Source organism: Lissotriton vulgaris, chromosome 4_1, assembly GCF_964263255.1.
Source record: "Lissotriton vulgaris chromosome 4_1, aLisVul1.2, whole genome shotgun sequence".
Classification (NCBI taxonomy): Eukaryota; Metazoa; Chordata; class Amphibia; order Caudata; family Salamandridae; genus Lissotriton; species Lissotriton vulgaris.
In genome coordinates, this window is record NC_141691.1 from 1,362,804,187 (window position 1) to 1,362,827,518 (window position 23,332).

General features: G+C 47.8%; 1 protein-coding gene across 1 annotated transcript in view; it reads right to left on the minus strand.

The window, feature by feature from the left end:
- SMCHD1 (structural maintenance of chromosomes flexible hinge domain containing 1) overlaps window positions 1-23,332 on the minus strand; it is a 2,274,803-nt gene that overhangs the window by 2,181,148 nt on the left and 70,323 nt on the right. Inside the window, exon 3 of the mRNA XM_086965602.1 lies at window positions 15,425-15,586. Coding sequence (XP_086821728.1) covers window positions 15,425-15,586 — 162 coding nt within the window. The remainder of the gene's footprint in view (window positions 1-15,424; window positions 15,587-23,332) is intronic.

Here is a 23,332-nt window from a genome sequence, read left to right on the forward strand (position 1 = left end):
TCGGGGAGGGGGCAACGCCCCTTCTTCCTCAAACTTATCTTTTGCATCCTAACCCACTCCGGGTGGGGGATTTTCACTGTAGCGCAGGCTTCCCCTCAATTGCTTTTTTATGTTTGCTGTGGATCCTCCTCGAATTCCCAGCAAACATTTGTGCATATATTTCTTTTGCCACCAAGCGCAGGCTCTGGGGGACCCCCCCACCAGGTTTATGGTGTCAAGGTATCCATACCTTGCTGCCTTATGTCTCTTTTTTCACCTTTTTGTCAGGACTCTGGACAGAGTAACAAGTCCTAAGATGACTGCCGCAACATCCTTGTTGATATGGTGGCAACCAATAAGATCTCATTTCGAGATCGGTCAGCCTGCTGATCCTCCGCAGTGTGAAAATGCAACATTTTTTTAGCCTTAATTCTTTAACAACTAGTGAACCGATTCATACCAGATCACTAAAAGCATGTTTTCTAGATTAAGGTCTAGCTTTCTGCCAAATTTGGTGTAAATACATTCAGCTGGTTTAGGGGTATCACTGTTGAAGTTTCCTATGGAAAAATGAATGGTGAAAACGTGTTTCTTGGCCCCGCTTGACAGACCACCAGGAAACTGTCCAGGAAGGAGCTGAGGTGGCTGAGACTTTTTTATAAAAACTTTTGCGAAGATTCGTCAAACTGCACAAAAGCTATTAGGTAAACAAAAAAATGATTGTTCTATGGAAACACAGACCTAACTATAAATACCGGTAATGTAATACAAAGGTTACAGGGGCGTTATAGTTGGGCTCAGATTTCACTCGTACACAACCACCTAAATTCAGCAGTTATAGTTACCTGAGCTACAGAAAAGGCAACAATAGCCCCAAGGCAAATGGCTATATTTTTTTGATTGCCACACCTGGCACTTCGTAATTAATACACACGTTGAAGCAGCATTCAAAATGAATACATTAAATGAAATTCAAATCGAATACGCTTCTTAACATTGCAATTGTTCGACCTGGCACCATTGGCATGGGTCACCCTTCCATTTTTCGCTTTTGTCTCCTCTGTTTCTGTTGGTGTTAGATGCTCTGGGCACTGTGCCACTGCCATTCAGTGCCACAGCGCAAATGCTCCCTATTGTAAAATTGACTGTATGAATTGGTATTCCCATAATTGGCTCATTTGGTTTACCTGTTAGTCCCTAGTATGGTGTACCATGCATGCCCAGGGCAGGTAGACCGAATACTGCTGGTGGGCCTGCAGCGCTGATTGCACCACCCACAGAAGCAGCTTGTAAAGTGTGTCCCAGACCTGCCTTGCAGAGTCTGTGTGCAGTCCAGAGCTGCCATGTTGACTGTGAAGTGAACCCACTGCCCAGTTCCTAAACCTTCCCTTGGCATCATGTAAGTCACCCCTCTGGGTGGGTGCATTGTATGTGAATGGTAGGACATGCCTTGGTCTGTGTAGCATGTCCTGATAGTGAATTACACTCCATTTCGTTTTTCACTATTGCAAGGCTATCTGTTCCCCTAGGCCAGGATGGGCAGTTTGATTATTACATTCCTTAATCCTATTCGACCCAAGGAACATGATAGGAAAGTCGAATTTAGTATGCCTGAGCTCAGAATATTAAAGTACATCTTTTAGTGAAGAATATTTTTATATTCTGTGTTTGAAAATACCACTTTTAGAAAGTAGGTATGTTCTTGCCTAAGCCTTCCAGTGTGTAGAATAGAGAGATCTGCTCTTGGAGTATGGGGAGGGTCGACTCCTTGTCCTGAATAGGGCTGTGCCTGGCAAGGTAAATGCTGGCTCCACCTCCAACTGTGCGTCTGATGGCAGAACCTCTTTTTCTGAAAGGAGGGATGCAGCCTTGTAAAGTCAGTGCTCCAAGACCACACAGAACTGGTTCTGGCTGGGTTCAGTGACTTGCGACTTTTGAGAAAGACTTTTGGGGTATAAATATCTGTGCTGAAACCCTTATAATTAGTATTACTTCTGGATGTCAAGCCGAACCTCTGTCCTTGTAACCAAGGAAGATGAAGGTCTGCAGAGGTTATCACTGGACTTTAGAAGAGGGAAAGGACTTTGCACTTTAATCAATCTTGCTGAATCAATGACCCAATGGCTTGATTTGAGCTTGCCTCCTGCTGAAGCCTCAGGGATATCAGACTTCACCCACCAGCCTTCTGAATTCTTGTGAGGGGGATTCAACTGCAGGTGAGGCTCCTGTTGAGAATTCCAGGGCCTTTGGTTTACTGCGGGGACGCGGGCTGAGAATCATCGCTATCTGTGGGCCGTTGCAGCCAAGAGCTGTTGCCGCTGAGTGCCCGCACTTTCATCACATCAAGGGAATCATCGCTGTGGCAATCTGTCGGCCGCTGCAGCAGAGAGCTGTTGCCGCTGAGTGTCCGCCTTGTCATTGTATCGAGGGAATCATCGCTATCGCTATCTGTGGGCCGCTGCAGCTGGGAGCTGTTGCCGTGGAGCACCCGCATTTCAAGAGTCATTGAGAACGCATGCTGTGGGCCGCTGCAGCCGGAAGCAACCTTCCGACGCTCCGCGCTGCGCCAATGATTCATCATGGCGTAGCCTCCTCGCACGCTGATGACGAGCCCAGCTCGTCACGCAAAGTGCGATTTAGAAAAACTCACGCAGGAGCGGAATTGAGGTGTGGGCCGTTGCAGCTGAGAGCTGTGGCCGCTGAGAGTCCGCATTTCATCATTTCAGCATCTTCGCGAAGTCGTGCTTCTGTTCTTCTTAAATTCAGGTAAATTGTGCATAAATGGGTCGCATTGACCCTGCCTTGAACGGAATTAGATTCACACGCTTTTCAATAATTTCCCAGCATTCTAAGAGAATTCCTATTCCCGTATGTTGTAGATTTTTGGTCGTTTTGAGTTTTGTGTTAAGCCTATATAAAAATGCTTATTTTTCTATAACTACTTGTGTGGTGTCCCTTTGTAGTGTCTTCACTGCGTTATTGTGTATGGTCATAAATGCTTCACACACTGCCTCTGAGATAGGCTGTCTGCTCGTGCTACGTTACCACAGGGTTGAGAAGGGGTTATCAAAGGTTGTAGCCCCCTTACTCGGACTTAGGAAAAAGGATCCCTACTTGGACATTGGCGCCAGCCGCTGCCAAGTAGAGATCCCCATTTCTAACAGCATTTTAATAGCTTCCCTGATTTATAATCATGATTTCCAACTAGATTATTTAAGAAAACATGCTGAAGAAGGTATCAGATATGTTTTTGGATCCAGATTGACGACTAACTCTAGACAGAGTTACCAGAGATTTTCATGATCCAGACAAATTGGAAAGACACCTTGAGGATGTAGATGAATACTTAATGAATAATACTACTATACTGACTCAGCCAGCAGAGGGGTCGACTGACAAAGCATCGGGGGATGGTGACCTTCGAGGAGGAGATATGGTGCCGAAGCTGCATTCTTGGACAGGAGAAACTACTAGAGGTCGACAGAGTGAGGCAGCACTGAAGAAAGACAATACATCACAATTAAAAGCCTAATGATGATGAGATTGTAATGATCAACATCATAATGTGTAAAGTAGGAATTCCAAAAGCACGCTGTGCTTCCATGCAATTATTTTTCTATCCCCCGGAAGGGATGAGCAATACAGGTAACAAACGTTCAGTACATATGTTGTTTTGAGTGGTAGGTCACAGAGTACAATACAAAACGCAAGTTTAGGGTAAAATACTACACGCCAGTCTAGGGTGAAATACTACACGCCAGTCTAGGGTGAAATACTACACGCCAGTCTAGGGTGAAATATTACACGCCAGTCTAGGGTGAAAAACAATACACCAGTCTAGAGTGCAATACAACACGCCAGTCTAAAATATGGTTATAGCGCATCACATGCAGCAATTTGGCTCCTTATTTGTGATTAATAGAGATTATGTTCCTTCCCTTTTCTTTCTCTTTCTAACTGCATGGGTTAAACACAAAGACGTTTTAAGTAAATGGCAAAGTGGGCCCTACCTCAGGGCCGAAGCCTTTCGTAGGGTTGGGTGGGACAGTTCAAGTGACCTCTGTTTTGCAGGCTTGCTCCGATGACCTTGAACAATTCTTAAACCGTTTGTTTCAAATACAGTTTTCCTTTAATTTATTTTCGATGTGGGTGACATATGGGAGTTTATTGCAGACATTTTACAGAGAAATGTTTTTGCTTTTTGACACTATCCAACGGCCATAAAAAAAAGTTTCTTTCGGATCAAAAGGCCTCTATGAGACATTGAAACAGAAATTGTATTCTAAACCATATGACAACAAATAAAATCTGCATCTAAAACAGTCTGCTTACTGAACACTCAATATTCAACATATTTTGCAGACTTGCTCTTAGCTGTTTTTCAAAGGTAAAGATGTAAGCCTCTACTTTTTAAAATATTGGTAGAAAGTGACTTGGAAGATGTTTTCCTTCTCATAACTTGAGAATTTTTGTCTTAGGAGCATGCATATATAGAGTGGCTTTGATTCATCCACCACATGCCAGCAGGTCATCACAAGATCTGATGCATGGCTGTGTACTCGGTATGAAGCACACAATCTCTCAATCAGTAGCTACAGAAGCAATTCAGTGTCTTCCTGGGAGTCACAGAATAGATATATATATATATATATATACACATACACACATAAGCACAGAGAAAAAGGTCAGGGCAACAATACCCCGCACCAGTCGTTATGGCGTGTCATGATTAGAACTAGATGCTATGGACCCAGGACATGACAATCAAATGGCCCCAAAAGGGTGGTATGCAACCTCCCCATTCAAATTTAGGCTAGAATGGCCCTGCCCTCAAATGAAAAAATAGGTAATTAGTAAAAGGCAGTTAGTGTCCATAGTCCATCACAAAGAAGTGAAGTTACATCTTCCCAAATGAAAAACGTTAGTCGGCGTTATTGATGTAGAAAACGATTCCTTTTATTCCATAGAAATTCTTTAAAATCACAGACAGCCAACGCGTTTCGTCCCTCTAGGGACTTCTTCAGGTCTTGGCGGGTAAAAGACATATACCATATGTTCTTTGTGGTTTGTCCTTATGTGAGCGAGTTAAATAGTAGTGAAACAAGTAAATGGGACATGCATCTCCCAAAAGGTTAGTTGTGGCGTCTGGTTCAAGAATCGATTCTTGAGCCACACGAAATGGCTTGATCACGTGAATATTGTACACAACAATCACCACATCATGACTGATGCAGCTGCCAACACATCGTTCAGACCTAAATCCACTTTTACACCGACACTACCACATGACAGCATAGATTGCAAATGCTACTTACCAGTATGCATCTGTTCTTGGCATGTAGGGCTGCTGACATTCATATCTGTGCATAGATCGCCGCCTAGTGTTGGGTCCGGATGATTGCACATTGTTGTCCTGGAAGAGTCTTCGAAGTATCACGAGATAGGTGGCTCCTCCCCTGGACTACAGTGCGCATGGGCATCGACTCCATCCCCAGATTGTTTTAGCCATTGTGGCCAAGATGGAGTGAAACTCAGTGAATGATGACCATGCTATGAGCATATATGTGAATACTGCAGCTGCTACAGGCGCCGGGGAGGAGGGCGGGCGATATGAATGTCAGCAGCCCTACATGCCAAGAACAGATGCATACTGGTAAGTAGCATTTGCAGTTTGAGGCATGTGGGCTGCTGAATTCATATCTGTGCATAGAATACATAGCAGTCCCTCCATTAGCGGCGGCCGCCCGTGCCAGCTGCAGCAGTTTGGAAAAGTGTCTTGAGAACAGCCTGCCCTACAGCTGCCTGCTGTTTGGAGTGCACGTCTACACAGTAATGCTTAGTAAATGTGTGTGTGGTAGACCATGTGGCTGCTCTACATATGTCCTCTAAGGGAATGTTTCCAAGGAAAGCCATAGAGGCCCCCAACTTTCTGGTGGAGTGGGCTCTTGGTGGAATGGTAAGAGTGCGTTTGCCTTTGCATAGCAGATTTGAATACATTTCACGATCCACCTAGCAAATCCAGCCTTGGAAATAGGGTTACCTTTGTGATGTGGCGCAAAGGCGACAAAAAGCTGCGTAGTTTTTGTAAAATCCTCGGTCCTATCAATGGAATACATTAGGGCCCGTTTAACGTCAAGGGTGCGGAGCATCCCCTCCGCCAGTGACTCAGGATTTTGAAAGAACACCGGCAACTCAATGGTTTGGTTGATGTGGAACTGAGACACAACCTTGGGTAGAAATTTAGGGTTAGTGCGGAGCACTACCCTGTTTGCATGAACTTGGAAGAAAGGCTCTTGGATTGTGAGGGCTTGCAGTTCACTAACCCTCCGTAGCGATGTAATTGCTACAAGGAAAGCCACTTTCCATGTCAAGAACTGAATCTCGCAGGAATGTAGTGGCTCAAAGGGAGGACCCATCAGTCTTGTAAGAACCACATTGAGGTTCCATTCAGGAGCTGGTGAGTCCGTGGCGGAATGACTCTTGAGGCCTTCCAGAAATGCTTTGATGGCAGGCACCTTGAAAAGTGAAAGGTGCTGTCTATTTTGGAGGTATGCGGCCATCGCAGACAGGTGAATGCGAATGGAAGTATAGGCCAGATTACACTTGTATAGATGGAACAGGTAACAGATGATGTTCTGAATAGAAGCATCTAGCGGATCAATGTTGTGGTTTGCACAATAGATGACAAACCGCTTCCATTTGGCCAAATAGCAGGCTCTAGTAGTGGGCTTACTAGCCTCCCGAATGATGTCCATGCAATTGGGAGGAAGGTTGAGGTAGCCAAACTCTAGGACTTCAGGAGCCAGATCGCCAGGTTGAGCTGTTGCGGATCTGGGTGCTGAATGTCGCCATGGCTCTGCGTCAGAAGGCTGGGTGTGAGATGCAGCCTTTGATGGGGTACCACGGACAGTTCCAGAAACGTGGTGTACCATGGTTGGCGAGCCCAAGTTGGAGCAACCAGGATGAGAGTCATCGAGTGCTGCCTGAGTTTGCGTGCCACCAGCGGAATCAGAGGTGCTGGGGGAAAAGCGTACGCAAATTTGCCTGACCAGTTCATCCATATCGCATTGCCCTGCGACTGTGGGTGTGGGAACCTGGCGGCGAAGCTTTGGCATTTTCCGTTCTCCCTTGTGGCGAACAGGTCTATCTCCGGATGACCCCACCTTTGGAAGTACGGTTGGAGTACAGATGGATGCATCTCCCACTCGTGCATTTGGTGGCTGTGCCTGCTGAGCAGGTCCGCCATCTGATTGTCCTTGCCTGGGAGATGCTCTGCCATGAGGAAAATGTTCCTCTGAAAGGCCCACTTCCACATGCTCCGAGCCAGATGAGACAGCTGCGGAGAGTGTGTGCCTCCCTGCTTCTGAATGTAGTACATGGCCGTCATGTTGTCCGTCCGGATCAGCACGACCTTGTTGCACAGATGTACTTTGAATGCCTTTAAGGCCATGAAGATTGCCATCAGTTCCAGAACATTGATGTGCATCTTCCCTTGCTGTTGCGTCCATAGTCCCTGCACCGTGTATTGGAGTACATGCGCTCCCCATCCTTGGAGAGAAGCGTCCGTTGTCAGGATAATCTGTGGCACAGGCTCTTGAAACGGTCGGCCCTTGCAAAGGTTCCGTGGATTCCACCAATGCAGAGAGTTGTATGCCCGACCGCTCACCAACACTAGGTCTTTCAACTGGTTGTGAGCCTGCGTCCACCGACGTGCTAAGCACTCCTGAAGCGGACGCATATGTAGTCTCGCGTGCGGAACAATGGAGATGCAGGAGGCCATCATGCCTATCAACTGCATGAACACTCTTGCTGGACGCGAGTGTTGAGGTCTGAATTTTTGGATCAGCGATTGAATGCTGTTGATCCTCACTGAATTCGGCTGTGCTGTAGCCGCCAGAGAGTTTATGGTCGCACCCAGATACTGCCGTATGTAAGCGGGCTGGAGATGGGACTTTGGGTAATTCAGTGAGAACCCCAGATCGTGCAGAAGGTGAATGGTTTGGGACACGTGGTCGGCACACTGCTGGGCCGACTTCGCTTGAATGAGCCAGTCGTCCAGATAGGGGTAGACGTGAATGTTTTGACGTCTGAGATGCGCCGCCACCGTTGCTAGGCACTTTGTGAAAACCCTGGGTGCCGTGGTGACCCCAAAAGGCAAAACCTTGAACTGGTAGTGTTGGTTTTGTATGGTGAACCTGAGGTATTTTCGGTGTGAAGGATGTAGCGGAATGTGGAAGTACGCATCCTTCAGATCCAGAGTTGCCAGGTAGTCCCCCTGTTGAAGCAGTGGAAGAACCTGCTGCAGCGTGAGCATGTGGAAATGCTCAGAGAGGATGTAAAAATTGAGTGGCCTGAGGTCTAGAATGGGCCTGAGGGATCCGTCCTTCTTTGGAATCAGAAAGTACAGGGAGTAAACTCCCGCACCTCTTTCGTGCAAGGGCACGAGCTCTATTGCCCCTTTTTGCAGCATGATGTTGACTTCTTGCTGCAATAAGTGCAAGTGCTCGCCGGACATAGGACGGTTTTTTAGGGGTATGTTGGGTGGAGTGGATGTGAGCTCCAGACAATAACCGTATTGGATAAGTTTTCTGACCCACCTGTCCGTGGTGATGGACTTCCACATGGGCAGGAACTGCTGGAGTCTCCCCCCGACCGGTGTTGCGTGGTCGGGGGGCAGTGACAAGGCGTCACTGTTTGTTGGCGGTGGAGGGCCTGGAGCTGTTGTTCCCACGTCCTCTGCCTTTGACGTTGTTGCCACGGTATCCACCCCGACCTTTGTTGGTATAAGAAGTTTGGGTGTTGCTTTTGTAGAATTGCGTTGACTGTGAAAGTTGACCCCTTGAGGTGCCTCTAGTATAGGAGAGACGAAAGGACCCACCCCGAAACTGCTGGGATTGCAAGGCACCCATAGACTTCGCAGTGTCGGTGTCCTTTTTCATCTTCTCGAGGGTGGTATCAACCTCGAGGCCAAACAGGTGGTCTGGGTTGACCGTCTGGTTTAAGATGGTAGTTTGAATGTCCGGCTTGAACCCAGATATCCTTAGCCATGCATGTCTACGAAGCAGAACGCTAGTGTTAATCGCTCGCGAGGCGGTGTCAGCCACGTCCAGAGCGCACTTAATGGAAGCATTGGTGATAAGCTTCCCCTCCTGTATCAACATCTCTGCCGCTTCCTTATATTGATCGGGTAAGTGCTGTAAAAGGGTCTCTAGAGTATCATAGTGTGCCCTGTCATAACGCGCTAGTAGCGCCTGTGTGTTGGATATGCGCCATATGTTGGCTGCCTGCGCCGCCACCCTTTTCCCAGAAGCCTCAAAGACTTTTGATTCCTTGTCTGGGGGAGGAGCATCACCCGTAGTCTGTGTTGGCTCGCTTGCGTGCATTGGAGACAACCAGGGAATCCAGAGGCAACTGTCCCTTGATATAAGTAGGATCGGTGGGCACTGCCTTGTACTTTTTGTCGATTCGTGGGTTGATGACTCTTGCTCGGGTGGGCTCTTTAAACTTCTCCGCCGCATGTTTTAACACCCCTTTCAGCATCGGCAGAGTTTTTACAGTTTTTTCAGAGACCGAAAAGGTGTCAAAGAGGAAGTTGACGTCCACTGGGTCAGCATGGAGGTCGACGTCGTGATTGGCTGCCGCCCTCTCAATGAGGGCATTGAAAGCCGCAGAGTCCTCTGTTGGGGAAGTTTTGGCTGAGAAAAGCTGAGGCTCCTGCCCTGAATGCGGGTCCCCAGGATTGCCACCTGCAGACCAAGGTTCAGTCACATCCTCTGGGTCTGAGTAGACGGGGTAGCTATACTCATCCTCGTCGTTGCCGTCACCTTCCTCGACATGGGAATGAGTGGGTGAAAGTTCTTGAGCCTGTGGTGATACAGGCTCCATAAGGGCAGAGGCACCAGCAGAGTCCATCTTTCTCTTAAGTGGAATCTTGTAAGGCTCTAATTGGGGTTCAGGGGTGATCTTTCTTTTGAGGAGAGAGAGCCTGCCCGTGTTGGCCTCGATGAAAACTTCTTGACGCTCTTCTTCCGTCAGTTGACGTGGCCGTGGGCCAGGGATCACCAACGCTGGCTTCGGCATCGAAGACACCTTCACGGGTACTCCGGCCCCTGATTTTGCTGCGAAAGCTTTTGGCGCCGTCTTCGGTGGCAGGGTGAAAAGAATAGGCGTCGGCGCCTTCGCCGGTTTTTCTAGAGGCTTGGGCGGCACAGGGTCGTTTGGCTCGACTGCTGCGGTCCCCTCCCTAATACGTTGAAGGGACTCCGTCACCTTCTTAGTAAACGAGGCGGAGGGACACACCGGCTCGAGAGAGTCTTTTGCAGCTTGTTTCGGGGTGGCGACCGACGATGCGCTCTTCAGAGTCGACGCCGTTGCCCCCTTGGCCTTGTTGAGTGGAAGCGAGGCAGTGAGGGACTTGGGGTCGTCCTGCTGCTTCTTCGGGTCGAGAGTGGACTTCTTATGGTCGTCGACCTTCTTTTTGGGATCGAGTCGACCCTTAGTTGCGTCGACCGTCTTCGGCGCCGATGCAGCTGCGTCGGTCCCTTTAACCTTCGGCTTCGATACAGTAGCCTTCGGGTCGGCCATTTTGGCGTGGCTCTTGAGCTCGACGGACATTTTAGATTTGTTCGGCGCCGAGGCCTCCGAAGTGCTCGACCCGACCAGCGGGATCTGTGCTTTCGGTTTCGATACGTCTGGCGTCAAGACCGTTGGTTTCACTTTCGGTTTTGGCGGCATCGGGAGTGGCGCCGTATCAATGTCCGTGGCCGGGCCGGAAGGCGGAGCCGTGGGACGGGAATCAAGGTCTTGGGTAAGGCCCGAAGGCGATCCCTCGACCTGGGCCTCATAATGGCGGGTGGCCCCGGAGTCAGTCTGAGGAAGCTCCTCGTCCGAGCTATCCTATACGGAGGCAAGGGTCCCGTCGTCGTCCCCTACCTCCTCGACGACTTCACCGAAATCCTCGTCTTCCGTGTCGTAGTCGTCCTCGACCTCCGACGCCGGGTTAGATTCCGTGATCTCCTGGATAGCGTCGTCCTCGACATCCTCAGCGTCGAAGATGTCCGTAGGAGGTGGTGCAGATCGCTGGGCCTCCAGGCGCGCAGCTCGGCGGAGCTTGAGTGTCTTTTTGGACCGGAACTTGGAACAGGCAATACACTTGGCCTCGTCGTGGTCCGGCGACAAGCACTTGTTGCACACCGGGTGTACATCGATATGCGGATACTTCGAGGCACACACCGGGCACTGTTTAAATGGACTTCGTTCCATGATAGAAGGTTGGAGCGTCGAGTAGGCCCGTCCGCGCCGAAAGCACGCGGAAGGGCAATGTCGGTTCGGAGCCGAGGAAAATACAAACCCGAACGAGAGACAATACCGACGCAAGTCCTAAAGACCTTTTGGTCTTAAACAAAGTAAGTTAACAACTATCGATTCAGACAGAGGGAACCGAACACATTCGAAACCAATGGCGGAAAAAACCAATCTGGGGATGGAGTCGATGCCCATGCGCACTGTAGTCCAGGGGAGGAGCCACCTATCTCGTGATACTTCGAAGACTCTTCCAGGACAACAATGTGCAATCATCCGGACCCAACACTAGGCGGCGATCTATGCACAGATATGAATTCAGCAGCCCACATGCCTCGAACACTTTACACGTCTGTGTGAATACAAATCTGAATGAACATAGACATAAAAAAACATAGGTTTAAACATAAGGGTGATTCCAATCTAACCTTCACACAAAGACAGGCCCTAAAATCCCTCATGGAGGACAACAGGATTGTTGTCCGCCCTGAGGATAAAGGAGGCAATATCGTGATTCTTGATCGGGAACAATATTTAGAGGAGGCCAATAGACAATTGGCTGATGGCTCGTTCCTTTGAACCAGTCAATTCCGAGAGATATAACCAGAGCATCACTACCATTTGGGAACTCTTACTAGAGTGGAGAGATAAAGGTATCCTCACCTGGGAAGAGTTTTGTTACCTCAAATGCGATCACCCGGGACTCCCAGTACTTTACCTCCTACCCAAGGTACACAAGCATGCCACTAGACCACCAGGCAGACCCATAGTTTCATCTTGTGGGAGTGCTTCAGAACATGTGTCCAAGTATATTGATCATTTCCTCAGGGAGTCTGTTACTAACTTGGACAGTTATGTGAGAGACACAAAGGACTTTTTGAACAAGATAGAGAAATTGGAATGGGGTAAGACTCTGTGTTCATTACTCTTGATGTACAGAGCCAGTACACCATCATTGACCATCAACAGGGGCTGGAGGCATGCAGACGATATCTTGCCAATAGACACATCGGGTTCCGTGAACACACTCATATGTTACTTGACATGATGGAGTATGGTTTTAGCAACAATATATTTTTGTTTAACGGCACATTGGATCGGCAGGTGACTGGCTTAGCCATGGGTTCATGTTTTTCTCCCAGTTTCGCCAATTTGTACATGGGAAGCTGGGAGGAGAACATACGGTCTGATCCAACATTTCATCAGGACTTTAAGAACGTGTTGAAGTGGCTTCGCTACATCGACGACTTGTTCATTGTATGGAAAGGGTCTACTGATGAGGCTGACAACTTAATCAGGAAGTTGAACAACAATGATCGCAATACTGTACTCAGTGGGACCATGAGTAAGATTGAAATTGAGTACCTTGATGTCAAGTTAGAAATCAAAAACAACAAAGTCCACACATCCTTGCATCAGAAAGCAACCGCTGGGAACAGCATTCTGCTTGCCCTCAGCAGTCATCCGGACAATCTCAAATGGTCGATTCCGTACAGGGAACTGCTGAGGGCCAAACGGAATTGTAATACCAATCAATCATATACACTGGAAAGTGAGGTAATTTTGGAGAGGTTCGAAAAGGGGCTACTCGAATTGGGTGTTGAGAACTGCTCTTAAAAGAGCGAATAAGGTAGAGAGGTCACACACCCTTGCTGACAATCCCACAGACATGGATAATGAAAATGACACCACGAGATTAGTACTCACTTATAGCACGGATGCCCAGGCCGTCAAGAAAATCATTGTGAAACACTGGGGTGTACTGATGTCTGACAATGTGATCGGGAACAGCATCCCGGAGAGACCCAGCATTACTTAGCGGCGCAATAGCAACATCAGAGACATGCTGGTACACAGCGACATTACGCAATACCTCAATGTTTTTTTCCATTGCGGCCACTGCAAAGCCTGTGCTCACAGCAAGAGCCACAAACAGGTTGGCCACAATGGGATTACCAAAAACATCACCCAATTTCTCACCTGTAGCTCCACATTCGTGGTCTATGCCATTGTATGTACCTGTAACAAGTGGTACATTGGGAGTACCACATGTATGGCAAAGAAGCGGATTTTGGAGCAAACCCGGGCCATTACCAATTTTGACCCTAAATACCCCGTGGCGCGCCATTTCAGGGAGAATCATTTTTCGAACACCAAAGATCTCAGTTATATCATCCTTGAACAGGTTGTCAAGAATCCGAGGAGAGGTAATAGGGTCCTCATATTAAGGCAGAGAGAGTCCAAGATGATCAGAGACTTTCAAACGAAGGCTCCGGGGGTCTTAACTAAGAGGAAGAATTATCAGTCCATCTCAAAGAATAAGGTGTGTGATGTACCCTTGTTTCCTCACAATTCTCCATTCCTTGTGTAATTCCTTTACAGTCCTGTGCCCTTGTTTTTCATTGATATGTAATTTGCAAGCAATTTCAGCCTGCTTTTAACCTTTTTCTACTTTTGTTCTTTTCTAGGAGGAAAGAGAGGGGCCCAAGTCACCTGCACACACCTGTCATGGGCGTTCCTACCTTTCGTTTCTTCTTTTACTCACAAGCACCAGGGCGTTCCTGTACTCGCCACATCCACTGAATCATCACGGGTAACATACACATGTTTGGAACTGTGATTTTTCAGCTGTTTCTTGTTTGAACAGTGTGTGCTTCTGGACTCTGTTATATCACCTTGCCTCACTCTAGTGTGACTCTGACAACATCTTAGAAGCACAGTTAGGCACTGGCCGGCACTGTCATTATTTCTCAGCTCATCATTTTGTCACCATGCCCCAACAATTGTGACTATTCTGGATTCAACACGGACATGCTTTGGCACTTGCCAATAGTGCCATACTCGGACTCCTTCCTGTCCAGTGTATGTCGCCTTGTCCCATTGTGGGAGGATTTATTGCTCATTTCCTGACACATACAGTTTATTGTGCATAGCCTGTGTTGTTCATTTTACCCCGGCACTCCAGCTGTAATTTTAATACTGAACCTTAGTTAGATTTCAACAACACTACAGGGGTGACGGGTCTCCGGACTCGGTGATCACGTGATCTTCGAGACGGACTTCTTTCGCACACTGATGCGCACTGAGTCTATTACGTTTCTGTACAGTGCATGTATTTACATTTTAGAGCAGCATGTAACATGTGTATAGTTGTATTGTATATTAATGCTGGGCACTGACATTTGATGTGATGTATGGATTTACTCATTCATTTTCCTTTTGTGTTGCATGACTCCACAACGTTACTAAATTATTAGGTAACAGTTTGTATATTATGGATACGTGGAGTTACATAGATTTGAGTTATTACGCCATTTGTTTTTAACACGGTGACATTAGTCTTATTTCTATGTTGATGTACCCTTGTAGTACAAATGTGGTGATTGGTGTGCACAATATTCACGTGATCAGGCCATTTCGTGTGGCAAAACGCGTTGTGGATTAAACAACTTAAAAACCTTTGGAGTTGCTGTTTTCTACTTTCCTGAGGGCGCGCTGATTCATGTGTACTTTGGAACATTTAATTGCCGGTTTTCTCAGCCGGCCTACGCACCACTCTTCAAGGGTCCTGAGTGGTTCAGAAGGTGTTAGTGGAGTATGGATATATATATATATTTTTTTTTTCGCTCATCGTGTACTCGCCTGAAAAATCACCAACAACATATTGTTCCTCCAAAGAAATATTTAATGCATCTTATGCCAAACAAAAACCCAACGCATTTCGGCGTGGCCGCCCTGCTTCGGAGGTTGGAGAAACGCGTATATATATATATATATATATATATACACACACACACACACAAATACACACACACTTATATACACATACAGATATATATAGCAAAAAATACCAGCACTGCAATTTTGTAAGTAGTTCAAATGTTCCTACAGAAAGGTGCTGATTAAAAACAAGTTAAATTTTGGCTTTATAAAATTGAATTGCATGTGGATTTGATGCTGGGTTAGCAGGTTTCTTGTTTACAAGAAGGACACTACTGATTTGTCAAAATAAACTTTTGACTGCCAGAAGTAGCGCATGGAACTGCCCTGGGAAACCTTTTTAATAACTAACCTTGCAAAGAAACAGTCTCTACACCATAGAGAAAATTATTCAGATATGACATTTGTGCAAGAAATTACTTACGTAAAGGATTTTGGCCTTCGCTGGCATAATATTCATACATGCCACTTTTGACCAATGTATCATAGTGTGGTAAAAAATCAATGCGTTCTTTTGTTGCCAATGATAGTGTCTGATTGACTGTTTGGAGAAGATACAGTGTAACTCCATCCTGAACAATTTGATCTGCAATTAAAAGACAACATGGAAACAGTCTACATGAATAGACAATTAAACTTTATGAATGTAAATTAACATCAATAAACGTAGGATTAAAAAAAAGCAGGAATATTGTGGATTTGCACACATTATCGTTTCAAATTTAGAGGAAATGGGACAAACAACAATTCTTTACTGGACGCTGAAATACAATGCTCCTAGATGAAAACTGAAGAGCAAACAGAATTGGGAGGCCCAGCCATATTTGCTGCTCTCTATGCACAATGGTGTCAGTCTTTGCCAGGAGGGGGCTGCTAGGTCATGTACCTGAATGTGCATTGGTTAACAGTTTATATTTCTTTGACCTAAGGACTTGTAAGAAATTCTTAAATCAAGCCTAGCTTTTTGGGAGAAATGCATGTAAAGGTGGAGAGGTGTGGTGCAGCGGCCAGGGCAGCTGACATCGGAGCACAGGGCTCAAGTTCGATCCCCGGCAGATTAGCTCAGCACCATGTGACTCTGGGCAATTGCTCACTTCACTTCCACGAAGGTCCCCAGCGCCTTGAGACCCGTAAGGGTGAATAGTTTGTGCTTTACAAATACCGGATTTGACCATCATCAAGGATTTCTAAAAAATAAAAGATTTCGCAGACGACCGACCTTCTTAAAGTTTAAGTGCATGTTTTCCCAAACACTCAGGTACAATCAGCTTTATAGTGCTGAGTTTGAGTTCTCCCTCTTTCACACACAGGATGCACACTCTCCTCAGTTCCCTTTAAAAGCAAGTAGAACGGGGGCATGGCCTTGTGGAGCATGGAGTAGGACTTTTTTCGCTCCCTCGCCAGCCTTCTTGCACCATCTGAGGCACCAGGACTACGCTCAAGCTGTACAAATACTGTGGTGGTGCTTATCCTCCCCCTCCTGACCTGTCCCCGGGGAGGGGGGGTATCATGCACAGGAAAAGCAGCCAAGGGGACAGCAAGCCGGGCTAGTGCCTCCCGCTGGAGCCCGAGTGCATAGCCTGACAAGACCCAGACTCCCAGACTTCTCACAGCCCGATCCACAGTCCCTGCAAAGAAGGGACCCGTGGAGGCACCGAGAGACGTGGGACCGGACATCTTGGAAGACCCGAGACGCTGACTGTGCAGCACCCGAGGCACCCTCGACTCTCTGCTTTGGGGTTTGAGAAGCCCCACAACCGAGCAGCATTTGCACCAAAGATCAGCCCTCCAGCATCTCCACGACCTGCGTGGGGCCCTTTTGCTTTGTGCCACTTGACACGCCATCCCGGCCACTTGCCTCGTGGTCAGCGGCCATCTTGGCGACGAAACCTACAATTTACACTGCGGGTCTGGTTGCTCCAGACTTGCCCTCGCTCCTGTAGAAAGGAGCACCCGCTCTGACCTTGCTGGTCTGAGTAATAAGCCTTTTTTACTTTCTGCGTGGCTTGCATTAGCCAAGGCCAGTTTGCTTCAATCAAGTTGCCGACACCGCCATCAGCTAGAGCCTTCGTGGGACAGCTCCTGATCGACTCCTGGACGTCCTTGACCTCTTCGTGTCCACGTGGCTGCAGAGAGAAGCAACACCTCATCACCTGTTTGCACCAGACTTTGCCTGGTTCCAATCTGGTTCCACGGTGGTCACTGGTCAGTGACTGAACATTGTCCCCTATGCTTTCAGGTCTTCACCACTTCAGATTCACCCTTGGATCCACCGGACACTTCTCCTTCACATCGCCTGCAGCATCTTCAGCTTCAAGCACCAAGAGCCTGCGTGTCAAAACCCGACGCCACTTTGACCCTATGCACCTGTTTCCTGTGGGTGAGGTAACATTGCAACGCCGGTGTTCCCACACTGGTACACACATCTAGGGTCCGTGTCTCAAGTTTTGTTCCTCTAGGTTCAGCGTAAGTGTCCTTAAACTCTATTTGTGTAACTTTTACGCACCATTGACATTGCATTGGTGCAAGCCACACTTTAAGTGCTGCACCCGAATCCCGCGGGCTTTTCCCGACTTCAACATTGTTAGTCCTGACTGCTCCCAGCGATTCCCTAGGCCTAACCACTGTTCGATTGGTATCTCTTATACCACTTTTTTAATATATGGTTTGAGTGGCCACCCGCCCTCATCCATAATTGTGCAACTTTGTATGTTATACTGTGCTTTTGATTTAACGCTTATGCCCCTTTGCTCATAAAGAGTACTGGGGATTAATTTAGAAATAAACACATTTTTATAATATATACTTGTGTGGTGTCCTTTCATTTGATATTACAAGATTGTATGTGGTAAAACAGCTCGCTTACCACGACCTCTTAAGTTAAGCCTTTAGGCTGCTTAGTCCATGCTACCCCTAGGATAGCTTGTCTAACAAGGTTGACTTACAACCAGACACCATAAGGGATTGTTTGGACTGATACAAGGTGGTTCCAGAATTGGAAACATCACATATCAGGCCAACTTCTCACAACGCGCTCGATAGCCCGCTTGGCCAAGAGGGCCGAAACTTCCTCCTGCAGAAGCCGCAAATGATCCCCCGATACACGGTGGTGTTGCTGTGGCATGGCTTGAGGGGGTCGTCTCGAAGGGGAGGGAGTAGCCCCTTCGGACGATCTGCAGCACCCACCTGTCCGAAGTGACAGTGTGCCAGTGAGAGTGGTGATTGCGAACCCTGCCCCCACTGGCGTCACATGGGCCGAAAAGCACGGACTAGGAGGGTTTTGAGGCGGATGCCGCGGGGGAGGGTGTGGACTGTCCTCGCCGTTGTCCCCGACCGCCTCCACGGCGATTTCCACGGCCGCTACTGCGCTGGATGTTAGCCTGCAGTGCGTGGCTGGCGGCACGTGTGGGGGCGCCCCTTCCTTGGCCACGAAAGGAGCGAAAGTCACCCGTTTGCTGGCGCGGGGCCGAGAGGCCCAAGGACTTGGCCGTAGCCCTGGAGTCCTTAAAGCGCTCAAGCGCATGGTCTGCTTTGTCGCCAAAAAGGCGACGGCCATCAAAATGCATGTCCATCAGTGTGTTTTGGACATCGGCCGAAAAGTTGGCGGATCTCAACCAGGCGTGGTGTCCAACCGCCACCGTCGTTGCCATTGCTCTACCTAGTGAGTCGGTGGTATCCAGCCCACACCGTATTGAATATCTGGCTGAATCCCGGCCCTCCACAAGGGCTTGGCCGAGTTTGGCCCGTACCTCCAACGGACACTCTAGCAGCACTTCCGCAACCGTATTCCACAGAGAGTGGGTGTAGCGGCCCAAGAGGCATGCGGTGTTGGAAGACCGCAGTCCCAATCTAAGGGATGAGAAGATCTTTTTCCGGTACTGCTCATACCTCTTGGATTCCCTTTCTTGCAGAGCCGACGGGAATGCGGTCTGGGAATTGGATGCCTGGATGACCAGGCTCTCGGGGGTGGGGTGGGTGGACAGGAAACATGGGTCTCCTGGGGCCGGGCGGTGGCGTCTGGCCATGTTCCTATCTACGGGCGAACCCGTAGCGGGCCTGGACCAAATGCCGAAAAGAACGTCAGACAAGGCCTCATTAAAAAGGCAGCAGAGGCTCGACCGAGCAGGACTGCGGTTTAAGGACCTCAGTGAGGAGGTTAGTCCTCACGGCCGCGACGGAGAGCTCAAGGCCCAAGGCCTTGGCTGCCCTTGTCATCACCACAGTAGGATGTCCCCTCCTCCGAAGCCACGGTAGGAGGGGAGACAAAACCAGTGTCTGGAGAGGTGTCCAGACCACTGGCATCCCCAAGTCCACCTGTCCAGTCCTCTTGAGACTGACCCTCTCGGGTCAGAGGCTCCTCAGACCCCTCCCAATACTCCTCTTCACCCATCCCCTGATAGTCAGGGTCGTCAAACGATGAGGCCGGTTCATAGAAGCTAAATTCCCCAAGCGGCATCGGAAGCGGCGCCCAGGAAGAAACCGGAGATCTGTCTTTAGAAACCGTTCTAGGCCGTTTAGCTGCAGGAGACGTGGAGCGTGGTCTCCTCGACGTCGATCTTTCCAAAGGTGATCTTCTTGAAGGTGTCCTCCTCGGCGGTGTCCTCCTCGGCGGCGAACTCCTGGGCGTCGACTTTCTCGACGGCGGTCTCCTCGACGTCGAGTGTCTCTTGGGTGATGGAGTCAAGCGCCTCGACGACGACGCTTTTCTCGGCGTCGTGTGCCTCGACGCCATCTAACCTGGGCTCTTCGACGTCGAAACCTCCAATGCCCGGTTCGATGACGGTGTCATAGCGCCTCTCGACGGCGGCCTTGACTGGTCTTTCGAGCCTCTCGAAGGTAAACGTCGACGTCGGTGAGACGACGTCGAGTCCCGTCCTCTCGTAGTCGTAGGGGAGCCAGACTTGGATCGCCTACGCTCATGGCGTCTCTCACCTCTCATCGACCGCGAATCCTTCTTCGACGGCGACTTCGGCGACGGAAGACGCGACGCTGATTTCGACGATTTCGAACATACCGGAACTCTAGAAGAAGATCTGTCCGTCGAAGGGGAACGAGGTTTTCTCTTCTCCCCTCGTTCCTTATGTTCTTTCCGCTGGGAAGAAGGTTTCCTGGAGTGAAGTTCTTCTCTTCCACTCACGGTTTCACCTCTGTCATGCAGGAACTGAAGCCTGCTCTTCTCCCTCTCTCTTAAAGTTCTGTTTGACAACTTGCTGCAATGGTAGCAAAGTTCTGGCTTGTGTGTAGATGGAAGACAAGCCACACAGACCGAATGAGGGTCTGATTTGGACATTTTTTTTCCACAGGCCAGGCACTTAATAAATAAGGCAGGCATTGTGACTGGAAAAAAAGGTCAAAAAACCACAAAAATTGTTGAATTAGTCAGATAATGACTAAAGATTTCGAGGAAAGACAAAAAATTGAAAGAACTACCAGAAGAAAGTGAAATAATATTACCAACTGGCGAGCTCAATGCTCCAGGATCCTCACAGAAGGAGCCGGAAAAAAGAACTGACCTAACTGTCACCTGTGGTGCATGATGGGAGCCTGGAGGCTCATAGAGGTCTTAAAGGCACGGCGCCAGTTTTTTTCCTATTGTTACAATGCAGCCTATCTAGGCTAAAGCTGGCTCTATGGTCCTGCCTGTTTTACCTTTGAAAATAAAGGTTGTGTGTTTCAAACACAACAAAGGCAGTGTTTTCTTCTTTGCATTTCATATAATGTAATTTATATGTCTTTATTTAACAAATGTAAAGATTTGTTTCAGGCATTTGGGGGCAGTCTTTTGAGCCTAGTATGGTTATTTTAGGCCGCATATGTATAATGCATATTATCTATATATATATAGTTATTATATGTGTATATATATATATATATATATATATATATATATATATATATATATATATATATATATATATATATATATATATATATATGCATATTATTGGCTATTGCTCCGGGGTCCCGCACGAGGGCGGGACTATTCAGTGCTTATGACTATTGATGAGTATCCCCTGGAAGAGAACCCTTGTTCCATACCAGTCAATGTGACAGAGTACGGCCCTGTAGACAAGGAAGAGTTACCTGGCCAGACTGAGTGCAGCTTCGAGGTATACCCCATGTACCACTAGTAGTCCTCCCTCACTGAGACCCCATGTCAATTATCACGACAGAGCAGTTGTTGTCTTGGTCAAGGGTGGAGTTAGAGACGGTGGGCGAAATGTACCAGGAAAAAACCCTAGTCCGGTTTGCAGACTTGATGGAGAGCTGTGGTCTCCCACTGGGCCGGTTCCTGGTATATGAAGCCTTGACTCGTTCCTTCGGACGGCTGTGGGGAATTGGGTAGGGAGGAGTCAGTTACATTCTGTGTTACACTCGTTGTTCACACCAAGTGAAGTGGCACTACGTCTCCTTGCGCTCCGCGACCCTCACTCCATTGGGTGAACTACGTGGGAAATGGAAAAGAGTGGTGGACAGGGAATTTACGGATTCCAAATGGGGCAAGATTATTCGATCCCCTAAGAAGATCTCTTGGGATACTAGCCTCAAATATACGCAATCAAACTTCCTAAACATGACTTATATATAGATAGCAATGACGTGGAGATCCGCCGCCAGACCACAGGTTGCTATCTGGAATAGAGAGGTCATTGGCTGGGCGGGAGCTGAGGGCAGAGCGATAAGTGGGGAAGAGTCGAGGGAAGTAAGGAAGCGTCCTATAGCAGATCAATGGAAAGAAGCCTTGAGGTCTTGGGAAAACCTGACACAAACAAGCAATCAGGATGAGGGAGTACTCCGGACCACACCCCCCTCGCTGTACCCAGATTATTAGGAAAGGCCTAGATGGCTGGAGTGGCCATTAATAGATAACATAAGCTATACGGGAATGGAAATCCCCGTGAGATACAAAGGGCCAGGATTGGCCCTCCCTACACATCAGTCATTTATTAGCAGATAGCCCAACGTAGATAAACCCCACCCAGTTACTTTCCTTTTTCTTCAGTTACTTTTGTTGGCAGTTTTGTTTGTAAATTAGATTTCTCACATATGGAAGACATGGTAATGCCCTGGTCTAGAGCAGATAGCAGACTGATAGAGGGGCTGGAGAGAACAAGATTTACCCTTAAGTGTGAGCAATTGCGAACTGCGGAACTGTTTATAAGGTATGGTTATAATACTGCAAAGTGTTCTGACAAAACAAAAGCCAATAATCAGATTGTAGAAACAAGATGGACCATATACAATGTTGCCCAAGGTTAAAAAAGAAGAGATATGTAATTGAAAATCTGCTTTATATGCATACAGTAAAGTGTTTAAACACAAAATGTCAATAAAGATATGTTTTTAAAAAAAGAGGCAGTGAAGAGGAAATGCAGACATAGACAGGCTCTGTCATGGAAAGAATGTTGAGCCAGCAAACAAACGTGAATGTTGAAAGTGCAATTTAGCATCAGATGCAGGATTTCTTAACCCCGTGCATGCTGATGACGGCCGGGAGCCATCATGGCACACAGTGCTCGTGTGCTGATGGCGGCTCCCGGCCGCCATTACCGCACCCGCGACCGGAATGTGCCGCACAGGCGCAGAATCGCGGCAGCATGCACGGGGTTAATATGGATTCTGCAGATAAGAGGCAGGCACTTCACTACTGGCTGCAAAAAAATATAATTTTGGAGTACTTCAAGAGCAACTGGAAAGCAAGGAGTCGCATTGGAGGGCCAAATAAATAAGCCTAAATGAGAAATGGGATATAGGTCTCCTGCATCTGTGACCTCCAAACATAGATGCCAGTAGTAGAGGGCAAACAGCTGAAGGGACAACTTTAGTTGGGTGAATGTAGTGGAGACCTGGAAGACTGGACCCAGCAACATTTAAGAAATTGCAGTAGAGTTGATGGGACCGCTCAACTCAACCTAGGTGAAGGGTGAACCTATGTACTGGATGAGCAAGAACTACAGTTTTGAAGATGCCATGAACAAAGAGAAGGATATTATATTGGAAATGACAACCTCCTCTATGAGCAGAGAAGTTAGAGAAAAGCCACTAAAAGAATTGGCGACATTGCACATAGCAGAGTTGACTGTTGCAGACATATTGGAAGGTTGATCTGTTTGGTGTCATCTGGCTGACAAGTCGGCTAAAGCCTGCTTTGGTATACGAGAACAATTTAACAAAAAACTAATAGCGCTGCAATTTACAACTATAGTATTATTTGCTCCGTTTTACCTTTCTTTCAAAACTTTTTTTTATTGGCAGCAGTATATAAGTCTAGACAGTCAAAGCATATAGTTACTGTTACTCATTTGTAGACAAGTAGATGCCAGGGAATAGT